This window comes from Chiloscyllium plagiosum, chromosome 21, assembly GCF_004010195.1.
Source record: "Chiloscyllium plagiosum isolate BGI_BamShark_2017 chromosome 21, ASM401019v2, whole genome shotgun sequence".
NCBI classification, from domain to species: domain Eukaryota; kingdom Metazoa; phylum Chordata; class Chondrichthyes; order Orectolobiformes; family Hemiscylliidae; genus Chiloscyllium; species Chiloscyllium plagiosum.
The window spans coordinates 55,107,318-55,122,150 of record NC_057730.1 but is presented as its reverse complement, the minus strand read 5'-3'; the positions used below and the strand labels follow the sequence as shown (position 1 = coordinate 55,122,150).

Here is a 14,833-nt window from a genome sequence, read left to right as displayed (position 1 = left end):
CACTACTATTAAAGGACAAGCCAAACAGAGTACAGCCAGGGAATTCCTAGAGGCACGGCACTCATCCACAGATTCAATCAATAAGCACATCGATCTGGATCCAATATACCGACCACTGCAACGGACAGCTGGAACTGACAACCGGAAGCGGAAGAGACAAACCACTATAAATGCTGGAGGAAACATCACAGAAGCGCTTCACAGGAGGCTCCCAAGCACTGAGGATGTCACCTAGACAGGGGACGAAACGTCTGCAACACAAATTCCCAGCTCGGCGAACAGAACCACAACAACGAGCACCCGAGCTACAAATCTTCTCACAAACTCTGTAAGAATCAACCTGTCAACCAATCAGCACTCGTTTCTCAATGTTGTTCCTGTTAAACTTTGGCATTCTTGCATCTATCCTGATGAGTGAAAGGTGGAAAGTTTTGATGGCATACCCCTGTTTTGGTAATACCCGCGTTTTGTCACACCAGGTGATAACGATGCTCCTGTTGGATGAACCAAATCATTTGAGATGTCTTAGTTATTCATTTCTTCCTCTCTGTCTGTCATGGTGCCTTTAAAAAAAACACTCATTAGGGCTTGTCTTAACAAAGTTCAATTGAGCACTACAAAGCCAGCTCATGGCCTGTCCATAAATATTTCAAAGTTAGACTGTGGACCCATCCATCTCATCAGATTCTCATTTGTGGGTGTTGGTGAGGATCTGTCCTGTTTAGTTTGGGGCCCTGGTTTCACCAAACAAACTGGTGGTGACTCAGAAACAGACAGGAATGAGGCAGTAAATAACCTCTTCATGCCTGGGACATTTTCCCACAGAAGGAAAATGGTAGAGGTTGGGAGAATGAAAATTGATGTTGATGACTTCTCATAGTCTGCATTCTGTCAACTGGATTTTATCATATTCACTCAAATGAGAAACAGAAGTAAAGATAGACAGAGAATATCTGAGTAAATCTTAGTTCTTTCCCTGTTTAAAAGGTTTATTACAACACAGCTCACTCTTTAAGAATGACCAGGTCTAGTGACAGAAATGATGTCAAGTGTCAGATAAGCAACTTTCTTGGTCAGTATGTGTATGAACTTACGTGCATAAGTGCATTTTTTTAAGATTTATAAATATTCCAAAAGAAAACAAAGATGCTGGAGATATGACACAAGCAAAAATTGCTGGAGAAACTCAGTAGGTCTGGCAGCGTCTGTGAAGACAGAAAACTGAGTTAATGTTTCACATCCAGTTCTAAAGAAATGTCATTCCAGTCTTGAAATATAAACTCAGTTTTCTGTCTTCACAGACGCTGCCAGACCTACTGAGTTTCTCCAGCATATTTCTGTATTCGTTTGTTGTAAACTTTCCACTTCATTTCAGAATCTTTTTGAAACATGAGAAAGTAAAAAGATTTACACTAAAACAAGAAGTCACAACTTCTTCAACTTGAAATACACACTGAAAACAAAAAAATGCTGGAGATCACAGTGGGTCAGACATCATCCAAGGAGAGAGAGCAAGCTAATGTTTCAAATCTAGAACTATCCACTGTGAGCTCCAGCATTTTTTGTTTGCAGTACAGATTCTAGCATCTGCAGTAATTTGCTCCTACATTGAAATACATATTCCTAGTTTCAGAAGAATTATAAAGAGAATAATAGGTGATTAGCTGTGTGTTGAGGCATCTAGTGATTTTCAAATTGAATATTTGAAAGACCATCCAGGCACTTGCTTTTCAAGAATATTTGCAATTCCAAATTAACTTTTAGTTTTGTTCTTATTCTCTAGACCATCAACAGTTGCCACACCTTTGAATCTAAGCTTAGATGAAAATAAATTTGAAATTTAATGCAAATTAAGTGAACTTGGAGCTTATACAGTCATAACTTTTATCAGACCACTGGGAGTACCTTTCAGAAACACGAAACTCTGTTTTATTGAGTGTATTTTACTGACCGTTAATGAGCTGATTTATGAAACTGAGTGACAGTACAAATGGATGTTGTTACTCCTCTTTCAGACGTACTCAGGCCTTTTCTGTGTTGTTGTGAACCCATACAAAATGTTGCCCATCTACTCTGAGAAGATTGTCGAAATGTACAAGGGGAAGAAACGACATGAGATGCCACCCCATATCTATGCTATTGCCGACACCGCATACAGGAGCATGCTGCAAGGTAAACACACAGTACCCACCTACTGTTTGTTTCTTTTACCACTGAACCTGGTTAAAGCCTATTTCCAGAGTGTTCTTGTGTCCACTGTGAAAAGAATGCTATTGATTAATTAAAGTGCGCTCACTAATCTTTCCACAAAAATTCATACAAAGGAAAGAAGCTATAATTACAGCAGAATTAGAGTCACTGGTTCTTGGAATTGTACTAATCAACTCCAAAACAGGAAACCATTTTAAAAAAAGCAAAGACATTTGTTTGTCTTATAAACGTTGGTAAATTCATTTTTTACTTGTTTTGACTTTTTCTGTTAGCAGCCATAAAGTACAATTGTTGGTGAAATGTTTCCGACAGTACTAAAGGGACAAAACTGTAGAATGTGTTTGTCTGATAGACATTACTCTTATTTGTTTGTTGTATTTGAAATGAATGGAAAATAACAGACAATCTGGAGTGATTACAGATTACAACCTACACAAAAGATGTCATCCACCACCTTAACTCTTGGGTTACAGCTTTTAAATCTCTCTCCAGAATCTATTACCGTTTATATAACCTAAGCAATTCATGTGCATTTGATACTATTAAGATGAAACAAAAAATTCCAAACTGCTTAAGGGAGGAATAGAATCAACCAGTGGGAGGGTTAAGGGTGATCATCAAAACCCTCTTCAGAGAAGTGAGCTTTGAGAAAGGAGATGGTGATACAGGAAACATAAGGAAAGAATTCCGTTGGTTAGAGCTCAACTAGGGTGAAGAATTCACCAACAAAAACAACAGAGAAAGGTGAAATCCAAACTGGAGACCAGAGACCAGTGGAATGAGCTGCCAGAGGAAGCTGGTACAATTGCAACATTTAAAAGGCATCTGGATGGGTTTATGAATTGAAAGGGTTTAGAGGGATATGGGCCAAGTGCTGGCATGTAGGACGAGATTGGGTTGGGATATCTGGTCGGCAGGGAGGAGTTGGACTGTTTCTGTACTGTAGATCTCTATGGTGGCTCAGTGGTTAGCACTGCTGCCTCACAGCACCAGGGTCCCAGGTTCGATTCCAGCCTCGGTTGACTGTCTGTGTAGTGTTTGCACATTCTCCCCGAGTCTGTGTGGGTTTGCTCCAGTTTCTTCCCACAATCATAAAGATGTGCAGGTCAGGTGAACTGGCCGGGCTAAAATTGCCAGGAGGAAATGGTTCTGAGTGGGTTACTCTTCAGAGGGTCGGTGTGGACTGGTCAAAGGGCCTGTTTCCACACTGTAGGTAATCTAATCTAAAAACTCTATACAATTTTAAACAGGCATTGTAAATAATATTTTCTAAATTCTAAGGTTTCAGTTAAGCAGCATCATCATGTCATTATGTTCAGAATATTCTACAAGTTACTTTATGTCCATTGTCTTTGGAATGTTAATAAATAGAGTCTTTCTGTACTAAATCAGCAATCACTTGTTCAAGGAGACAGCATCTTAAGTGGATATTGCAATTATCTCTGAGACGTATGTGATTTGTCACATTAAAATGATAGTTAATGTAGCTTGTCTAAAACCATTCACATCATTGATGCAGCCAAAGTGATATTAATTAGTCAGGTATGACATACTTAATTTAGTATTCCTGATATTTTGGGAAAGGGTAACATGAAGTAGTATGATTGTCAGATATTCTCTTTCACACTGAAACCTGAGCTCAAATCCAGACATTTGGAAAAAGATTTCACTGCTCTCCTCATCGGGTAAGTATGAGAAGTCAGATTGCAACCTAACTGAGTTCTAATCCAAGCTATCCAAGTGGTAATGCAGCAACAGATAACATCATCTTCCTGCGTCATTGGGTGCTGTCACTGCCTGACCACAGTGTGACAGGTTGTAACTCTTCACACAGGGACTCCTCAATCTCAGCTTCGACTCAGAATGTCGAGGTTGGGATCTCTCCCCGTTGCTTAAAAACTGATGGGGTCTGGGCTCCGCTCAGACAAAGCTCTATAAATCAGAAGGAGATCATCTTAACAGTTGAGCGCTACATGATGTGAAACATAGAAACAAAGAAAAATAGGAGCAGGAGTAGGCCATTCGGCCCTTCGAGCCTGCCCCACCATTCAATAAGATTATGGCTAATCATCCAACTGAGTCTCTCATGCTCCCACTTTCTCCCCGCACTCTTTGATCCCTTTGGTCCTAAGAAATACATTTAATTCTTTCTTCAAAATATTTGATGTTTTGGTCTCAACTGTTTTCAGTGGCAGAGAATTCAACAGGTTCCCCATTCTTTGGTGAAGACATTTCTCCTCATCTCAGTCCTAGACAGCCTAACCCCGTGTCTGTTGTGATATCATAAACCTGGATGAACAAATTGAAGCAAAAAGGGCAGCAAGAAATGAGAAAATAGAAACCTAGAGGCAAGAAAGAGAGAAAGGGGAACAAATGGACAGACTCTGACATAGAAACTGTTGTATAAGAGCTTCTGGACCCTGGAGCAACCTTGCGGTAATGTCATGGAACTGTAAGGCTGGAATTAGAACAAATCGCAGTAGAGAAATCTGAGAGCACATGGACATGATGAGATGAAAGACATCAATGAGTCTTTACCTCATGTGACTGTCATCAAAGTTTGTATATCCATGATTGCCACATATCTCAGTACTTAGTGTATAACAAATAGCGTTACTTTGAAGTCGAAACCCAAAGTTTGTTGTTGACTTTGTTTTCGCCTCGATCATTCTGTCCTTAAACCCCAGCTCACTGTGCAGCAGCAAGCTACATGATAGAAGAGAACGCTTGGTAAAGCAGGGTTAATCCCTCTGGGATTGAATAAAAGTCTCCAGATGCGTAGCAGATCAGGCAGCATCCAAGGATCAGGGAAAGCGACGTTTCAGGCAAAAGCCCTTCAATCAGGAATAGAGGCAGAGAGCCTGAAGGATGGAGAGCCTGTATTCCTAATGGAGGGCTTTTGCCCGAAACGTCGATTTTCCTGCTCCTTGGATGCTGCCTGAAGTGCTGTGCTTTTCCAGCACCACTCTAATCCAGAATCTGCTTTCCAGCATCTGCAGTCATTGTTTTTACCTAAGAGTCTCCAGAAACAGAACGTTAATTTCTGGTCTAATGCTGCTCATCACCCTGCAAAAGCAGCAGGAGGGGTTAAAAATAATCATGTTGTTTTTCATTTTTTGAATATTTGTGGTTACCAACTATAGAATGCAGATAACCAGTATGCTGTTGTTGGGGGAAAATTGGCCCGTTTCAATCGTTAATCCAACCGGAATGCAATATTTTTATCTGCCTGCTCTATACATTTTGTAGGGGGAGGAGGGTGGTGCTGGGGTGGCTGTGTCGAATCAGCAATGTCTAATGAAGAGCCTTTCACTTTCCAATGTGTCTGAAAAGGGAACAGAAATGTGAACGTAAACCCAATGGGAGGCACCAGGGGGGACTGTCTACACATCCTTTCATTGTGAAGTAATCGTGGGGAGCATCTTCAACCTGAGCTCACAACTTCCGCTAGTAATTTCATTTTGTTCTCGGGAGCTTGGTCAAAGTTGAGTTCCAGGCCCGTCTTTGAGGAGGACAGCTCCTCGATTATGGAGCATATATGCATTCTCTTAACTTCGCAAGGACCTTGTCCAAATCTTTGAGCACTTAATGAAGTCCATAAAAAGGCATGTGCCAAGTTTTAAAACAAGCTCAGAGTCCTGATGTCAGCACTGGCCATGGTTAGAGAGTTTGTGAGTATTTAATGCAAAAGAATTCTTCATTCTCTCTAAATCAGTTTCTGACATGAAGTAGGAACCAGTCCAAATAGCATTTGCAAATTCATGTAGAATTTTCTTTAAATTTTCTTTGGAGAGTGGGCACTGTTCAAGTGATAATGAGAGTAAATATACCCCTAGGAGACAGTGAGGACTGCAGGTGCTGGAGATCAGAGTCTAGAGTGTGGTGCTGGAAAAGCACAGATGGTCAGGCAGCATCCAAGGAGCAGGAGAATCGATGTTTCAGGCATAAGTAGGAATCCTGATGACGGGTTTATGCCTGAAATGTCGACTCTCCTGCTCCTCGAATACTATCTGACCTGCTGTGCTTTTCCAGCACCACACTCTTGCCTCTGATCTCCAGCACCTGCAGTTCTCACTTTCTCCACAATGGGCAGCACAGTGGTTAGCACTGCTACCGCACAGCACCAGAGACCCGGGTTCAATTCCCCCCTCAGGCAACTGTCTGTGTGGAGTTTGCACACTCTCTCTGTGTCTGCGTGGGTTTCTTCCACTGTCCAAAAATGTGCAGATTAGGTGAATTGGCCATGCTAAATTGCCCATAGTGTTAGGTGAAGGGGTAAATGTAGGGTAATGGGTCTGGGTGGGTTGCTCTTTGGAGGGTTGGTGTGGACTTGTTGGGCCGAAGGGCCTGTTTCCACACTGTAAGTAATCTAATTTAATCTTAATGATTATAACCTCACTGTGAAGCCTCTTCCAAGGATGCCCATCGTGAAGAAGTTCTCCTCCTCCCTCTACAAGGATCTCAGTGAGTGTCGCTGTCACTGCCCCCCCCCCCCCCCCAGGTCATCTCCTCTGCCCTGAAGCTCTTCAACCATGTCCTGAAGCAGACTCACTACCACATCCACATCTCCTTCTTCAGCGCCTGCCTATGGAACCGACTGATCCCGCATGAACTCCAGACAACATTCAGACCAGCACAATTTGGATCTGAACAGGATAACCACTACCTACAACAAATCTGAAACCTTCAGAAACGTTTCTCCTTCCAGATGCTCCGTTCCACTCGCAGCCATGCACCGCCACCTAATCTCCCTCCAGTCAGTCCTGACCCAGCTCTGGGCCACTCCCTCCATGACCTGCAAAGTACTTCTGCCATTTTACATCCTCAGAAGAATTCACACCCTCAACAAACCATATTGGACATAAAAATACTCCTGTCAAATTCGGACCATTGTGAATCCTGCATGACTTGTGTTTTTGTTTTAGAAAGACAGCATTGCCAATGAGATTCGGTGACTTTAACTATAAATAACCCACTGCGCTGTCCATAAAACCAAACACGACCAGCATTGAGCTCCCTTCCTGCAAGATTAGGCCACAAGTTCAGCTGAGGAAGAGGTGCAAACATTTGATTACTCAATTTATCAACTGGCTCTTGCCTTCAGAAATCTCAATGAGGTTGTAATGGGGCCTTTTACAGGAGTAACTGACAATGCGCCTTACGTTACTGCAGATTGCCTCAGTCTGAACAAAGCTCCAGGAACCTGTCTGTTGAGGTGTGACACTGGTTCAATTGGCAGCAGTTTCCGCCCCAGCAGTGAAGACTCTAAAACTCTGTCACAATTCCAATGGTCACCTCTTATTAAATCACCCAACACCAGGTCATAGTCCAACAGGTTTATTTGAAGCATTAGCTTTTGGAAGCACTAACTCTGATAGCTAGTGCTTCCAAATAAACCTGTTGGACTATAATCTGGTGTTGGGTGAGTTTTAACTTTGTCCACCCCAGTCCAACACCGCACCTCCACATCGTATGAAATGAAAGGCTCAGTCAGAGCAGCAACATTACCGTAAAAGCAAAAGGAACCCGGCCACACCACACAAACTTGGATATCCAGCATCAGTGGCACAGTCACAGGAGGTAATGATCATTGTTTGAAGAGGTGGGACAGGCACGATGGGCTGAATGGACTCCTTTTGTGCTGTAACACACTGGCTGAGATTACCATGAGGGACTCTCCTTTATATACTCGATGGATTTTCGAAGGATTGGAGGGATCTAAATGAAACTTATGGAATACTGAATGGACAGAGTGGATGTTGCGAAGATGTTTCCGAGGGCACAGCCTTAGAGGAAAGGGAAGGCCTTTTATAACGGAGATAAGGAGAAACTTCGTCAGCCAGAAAGTGGGGAATTTATGGAATTCATTGCCACAGAAGGCTGTTGGGGCCAGGTCATTGAGTATATTTAAGACTGAGATAGATAGGCTCTTGAGTATCAAGGGAGCCAAGGGTGATGGGGAGAAAGCAGGAGAATGGGGTGAAGAAACCTATCAGCCATGATTAGATGGCAGAGCAGAGTTGATGGGCTGAATGGCCTAATTTCTGCTCCTATGTCTTAGGGTCTTATGGACCGTCGGGTTAAACAAGCACGAGTCATCGCTTTCTCTCTCTCCCTCTCTCTCTCTAACAACAGAGCAGACCAAAGGTCTGGTAGGGCTATGGAGACTTTCCCTTTATCTTGTAAAACCTCTGTGATTCTCTTACAATATTGTTTGTTTGTAAATTTTGATTTAAAAAAAGGCCCAGTGTTTATGTTTAGGGAGCTGAGCAATGAAACTGGTCCATTCCTGCCCAGGATCCTGCCAAGTTGAGATTGGATTTGGGATCCATTGGGAGGTGGTGAGTAGGTGGGAGTGATTAAGTCCCCTTTTCCCCTCAGGGGTGCGGGAGGGAGGGGCGAGGGGAGAGGATGATGGTGGGGGGGGGGGGGGGTAATCTCATTCCCTCGGTTTGGGAGGGGGGTGCAGGGGTTTGACCCAGAAAGGCCACGTCTAGCTCTGCCTGTCATTCCCATTTCCAGCCTCAGGAGGGAGCTTTTGGAGACATTGAGCAGGAAGGGGCTCTGATGTCAGATGATGTCACTCTGATGTCAGAGTGTCCCTTCGATGGAAATCTATTTCAAACCAGCTTTGAGGAAGGTTGAGAGCATCAGGACGCCCCCTCAACTACCCAACAACCTCCCAGCCAACCTCCCCACCTACCTCCTCCCTCACTACCTCCCTCCCACCTTCCTGAAACCCATCCCTCTGCACCAACCCGACAGGCTGACAGGATCACACAGGCCAGGAAAGGCTCTCGTAGCACGGTGGTAGTGTCCCGACCCCTGAGTCAGGAGATCTCGATTCAAGTCCTACCTGTTCCAGAGATGTGTAATAACATCTCTGATGTAGGTTGTTTAGAAAATGCCTCATCAGGCCAGGATACAGCTCCTAGTCTGGGAGGGGTGTGACTGCTGGTTCATCAGTCAGGTTTGTTGTTGTAACAGGTGAACTGCCCACTCTCTGGTTCACAAACAGGGTCTGGGTCCAGGACTCTTTATTTAAAATAAATTAATAATCATGGATTTACTCCCTCCTCTCCCAAAAACCAACTAAATTATAATTCCATAAATTCAGAGACATGAAGGGCTACAGCACAGAAAAAGGCCCTTCAGCCCATCGAGCCTGCACCAGTCAAAAGCAAGCAGCTCATTACTCAATCCCATTTCCCAGATTTGACCCATAGCCTGGGCACTGCAAGTGCACATCTAAATCCTTCGTCAATGTGAGGAGGGGTTATGCCTCTGCCACCCTCACAGGCCATGAGTCTCAGATTCCCACCACCCTCCGGGTGAAAAAGATTTTCCTCACACTCCTCGAAACCTCCTGCCTCTCACTTTGAATCAATGCCCTTGGGCTTGGTCATCGGGAGGAGAGGTTTCCTCCTGTCTCCCTGTCTATGCTCCTCGTAATTTTGCACAGTCTCCTCAGCACGAAGGAAAATAATCCCAGTCTGTTCAATCTTTCTTTATCACCGAAACTCTCCAGCCTAGAAAGTTCATCAATGTCCTGTTAAAACAAACTTCCACGCGATTGTGCCAATGGTGAGCAGTATATGATGAATGATATGAAAACACTTCTTTTTTATTTCTATTTAAGGTAAGGCTGTACTCTCAGCAACTGTAAGTACTTCACTCCCTGGTATATGTCCCTGCTCTTCCTGGAGTGGGATTAGGCTCTCTGGTTCTTACTGGGGAAAATTGGCAACATTTCGATGGAACCCTCCATGGCCAGTTGACTCACTGCCCAGTGCTGAGTGTGTCTGGGTTTCTTCACCCTGTCTTGTTTACTGATCTGTGTACAAAGGGGCACTGTTGGCACACTGCCCACTGTGTGCCATTGGTGCAAACACTTGAATCAACCTATTGGTTTAAATGTTGAAACTCTCTCGTGAAGATCTCCCAGTGGACGCAGCGTGATGTCAGCCACACGTGACGGGAGTCAACTTAACCAGGAAGGCTGAAAAAAGTTTGGTGTGGAAAAGTACAGCCGGTCAGTCAGCATCTGAGGAGCAGAAGAGTCAATGTTTCCAGAATGAGCTCTTCATCACATTCCTGATAAGTGGCTTATGCTCAAAATGTCGATTCTCCTGCTCCTCACAGGCCGTGAGTCTCAGATTCTTTTCCAGCATCACATTTTTTGACTCTGATCGCCAGCATCTGCAGTCCTCACTTTCTCTTTAACCAGGAAAGGGATAGCCAAAGGCAGCAATGCATCCCACCTGCATTACTTTACGGACACTCCGGAACCTTCTGTGGAAACTGAGGGGTCTCTGGGCCCCTCCAGTGATGACCTCCAATCCCTATCCCAAGACCCATCATTAATAATCAGTCCAGAATTTACAAACAGGAGTAACAATCTGTGTGGGAGGTTTCATGTGAATGGTCTTAGTGAGATCACCATTAACCAGCAAGGGCACGTGAAACTACATTTTAGGGAAGGGAATCTGAAACTACATGGGGATTTAGGGAAGGGATTGTGAAACTACATGGGGATTTAGGGAAGGGATTTTGAAACTACATGGGGTTTTAGGGAAAGGAATGTGAAACTACATGGGGTTTTAGGGAAGGGAATGTGAAACTAAATGGGGATTTAGGGAAGGAAATGTGAAACTACATGGGGATTTAGGGAAGGGAATGTGAAACTACATTAGATTTTAGGGAAGGGAATCTGAAACTACATGGGGTTTTAGAGAAGGGAATGTGAAACTACATGGGGCTTTAGGGAAGGGAATCTGAAACCACATGGGGACTTAGGGAAGGGAATGTGAAACTACATGGGGATTTAGGAAAGGGAATGTGAAACTACATGAGATTTTAGGGAAGGGAATCTGAAACTACATGGGGATTTAGGGAAGGGATTTTGAAACTACATGGGGTTTTAAGGAAAGGAATGTGAAACTACACGGGGTTTTAGGGAAGGGAATGTGAAACTAAATGGGGATTTAGGTAAGGGAATCTGAAACCACATGGGGATTTAGGGAAGGAAATGTGAAACTACATGGGGATTTAGGGAAGGGAATGTGAAACTACATTAGATTTTAGGGAAGGGAATCTGAAACTACATGGGGTTTTAGAGAAGGGAATGTGAAACTACATGGGGTTTTAGGGAAGGGAATCTGAAACCACCTGGGGATTTAGGGAAGGGAATGTGAAACTACATGAGATTTTAGGGAAGGGAATCTGAAACTACGTGGGGATTTAGGAAAGGGAGTGTGAAACTACATGGGGTTTTAGGGAAGGGAATGTGAAACTACGTGGGGTTTTAGGGAAGGGAATCTGAAACTACATGGGGTTTTAGAGAAGGGAATGTGAAACTATGTGGGGTTTTGGAGAAGGAGAACATTTTTTGAATGTTAAATGAAAACTGCAGTCATTTCTGTGAGTTATAGAGGGAATGATGTGATTAGCTAACTCTTATCTTTGGATGCCATTCATTTGAATAGCAATTTGCCAAAGGAATTTTTAAACCACAGAAAGTTTACTCGAGTGGGGAGGGGGCACGGTGACTTTACAGGAAGGAAAATGCTAAATCAGTGCACCTTAAAAACAAATTTATTGATGGCGACTGATCCAATTGGGTCAGGTGTCATTGGCCATCTGATGTCTGACTGGAACTGATTCGTTTTTGTTGAGAAGTTACTGACCTGAAATCTTGACTCTGTTTCTTGGCAGTCATGTTGTCTAACCTGCTGATTTCATCCTGACTTTTCATTTTACTTTCTGATGAAGTAGACTGATCCTTGGACCGCAATATCGACAGAATATATGCGCAGCCACTACTGGGCAGTGCATGAAAGTAAGGTTTTCATTGCAAAGTATTGGTGCTCATGTAAATTGAACCTCTTTTAAATTAAGTTGGGTATTTTCAGGATGGTAATTTTCTTTTTTAGACAGGTTTTTTCATCCATTTAGTGGATTTTCCCCAATTCCTGCACAGTTTCCTAAGGACACATCTGTTTTTGAAACCACTCCAGGCCACTCACAGAATCACAGAATTATTATGGTGTAGAACTGGGCCATTCAGCCCCTCAGGCCTGCTCACCCTGTATTATCTTGTCCTGTTCTATTGCCTTGTGCCAACCTCCTGCCTTGCACACTATATCCCTGCACACTATTTCTATCCAAAGTCTATCCAATGTCGCTGTGGAATGCCTGAACTAAACCTGCCTCCATCACATTCCAGACCCTAACCACTCACTGGGTATCAAAGTGTGTTCGCACCTTACCTTTTTTGTAGATCATTCTAAATCCAGGCCCCTCATGTTCCTTTTCCTCAGTGGTTAGCCCTGCTGCCTCACAGCACCGGGGACCGATGTTTGATTCCAGCCTCAAGCCACTGTCTGTATGGAGTTTGCACGTTCTCCCTATGTCTGTGTGGGTTTCCTCTGGGTGCTCCAGTTTCCTCCCACAATCCAACGATGTACAGGTTCAGTGGATTGACCATGGGAAATAGTGTCTAGGGAAGTGTAGGTTAGGTACATTAGTCAGGGGTAAATATAAGATAATAGTTTGGGGGATGGGTCTGGGTGGGTTACTCTTCAAAGGGTCAGTGTGGACTTGTTGGGCCGAAGGGCCTGTTTCCACACTGTAGGGATTCTATGACTCTATGATTTTATATTCAGGAACAGCTTCTCCCGGCCTACTCTATCCAGACCCACTCATGATTTTGAAAACCTCGATCATATCTCCTCTTAGCCTCCTTCTCTACCCTTCTTCACAAATGCTGTCGGACCTGCTGAGCTTTTCCAGCAACTTCTGTTTTTATTCCTTCTTCAATCTATCCACTCACCATCCTGACTTGGAAGTATATCGCCGTTCTTTTGGTGTCGCTGGGTCACAATCCTGGAATTCCCTCCCTACGGGCATCGTGGGTCTACCTCCTGCAGTGACTTAAGAAGACAGCTCACCCACAACTTCTCAAGGGGCAGTTGGGTGACAAATACTCAGTCGAGGAAGCCTTCACTCCCTGAATAAATAACAAGATGCCTGAAAAACAGGACTTGCATTTCTTTAATCTGTAACCCTTTCTTCTTGTGTAAAAGACTAATCTATGTTTCAGAGTTGCTCACAGTGACTGAGGTGAAGATTTTTCTGTTTGTGGATTTGCAAAAGCTAATCCATTCCAACCATTCCCATGACGCTGCATGTCTGGATAATGGAAGGCTGGAACGAGCTGATTATTTGGCAGGATCTTCTCCCATAGAGAAAGGTAAAATCCAAGTGCAAGAAAAAGTCAGTGTAATACATGGATGGGGTGGCCTGCCAGATCAAATCTGTTGGAGTGAAAGAACATTATTTGGGGGATAAAATGTTTCTTTCTTGGTGCTGCATGAAAGGAGACCAGTCTCAGTGATCAGATTTGAGTTTGTGAATTATCCCACAATTCCTGATCATGTTCATAGTAAAACAAACAGATACTTGAGGTTATAGATGCAGAGTGAGGATCTATTCACAAACCAAAGACAGTAATTCCCTTGAATCAATTGTTGTAGAACATTGAATAGGAAACAATAATAACATAACTCAGACATAAAAGTTCAGTTTGTCACATCGTTCCCAAATCTGTTTGGTTTCAAGTTGTCATTTTGCAGTAAATATTTTTAACTTCGAAATCTTCTAAAGTCTTAAATCCTTCTGGGTTTTGTTTTTTCTCAGAGGGTCTTAGAGTGACCGAGTGGAGTTTAAAGAACGTAACTTTGAGAACAAAAAGCTGCAGTATTGACTGGTCGCAGACTGTTGGCTTGTTATCCTGTTTTTCCCTTATATGGTAAAGTTGCTGACTGGTTGCTTCCCGTCGATTGAACTGTTAGATTATGTTCGTGATGCAGTGGACACATCTGGTCAGTCGGAAAGCAGAGTAAGCAGCCAATGTTGGTCAAACTTCAGAGGCAAACCAATTAACATTAACTCCAAGTTAGCTGCTCATTCACAAAGTGCAATCATTTTCTGATCTGAAATAGTCTAGTTGTAATATGAACTGCCTCAACATTGAGCAGTAATGGAAAAGTTCATTAAAATAAATCTTCATCACTTGTACATTCAAATTAGTGTATAAACAAGATGGACTTATTTCTAACTCTGTGAAATATTTGCTTTCATTAATCACTCCTTCCAGTGTAAAAGATATGACTATACTTGAGTAATTGTTTTTTGTTCAGATCATGACGTATCTCTGCTGGTCAGAGTCATATCTGACACATAGGAAGATGGTTGTGGTTGTTGAAGGTCAGTCATCTCAGCTCCAGGACATCTCTGCAGGAGTTCCTCAGGGTAGTGTCCTAGGCCAAACCATCTTCAGCTGCTTCATCAATAACCTTCCCTCCATCATAAGGTCAGAAGTGGGGAATGTTCACCAATAATTGCAGTGTTCATCACCATTCGCCACTCCTCAGATACTGAAACAGTCCGTGTTCAAATGCAACAAGGTCTGGACAATATCCAGGTTTGAGCTGATAACTGGCAAGCAATATTCACGCCACACGAATGCCTGGCAATGACCATCTTCAAAAGGGATAATCAAACCAATGCCCCTTGGCATTATCATCATGGAATCCCCCACTAGCAACATCCCAAAGGCTTA

General features: G+C 43.3%; 1 protein-coding gene across 1 annotated transcript in view; it reads left to right on the top strand.

Annotated features, from left to right (window-relative positions):
* Positions 1–14,833, top strand: part of LOC122560465 (myosin-11-like) — a 107,174-nt gene that overhangs the window by 28,699 nt on the left and 63,642 nt on the right. Inside the window, exon 3 of the mRNA XM_043711098.1 lies at positions 2,016–2,172. Coding sequence (XP_043567033.1) covers positions 2,016–2,172 — 157 coding nt within the window. The remainder of the gene's footprint in view (positions 1–2,015; positions 2,173–14,833) is intronic.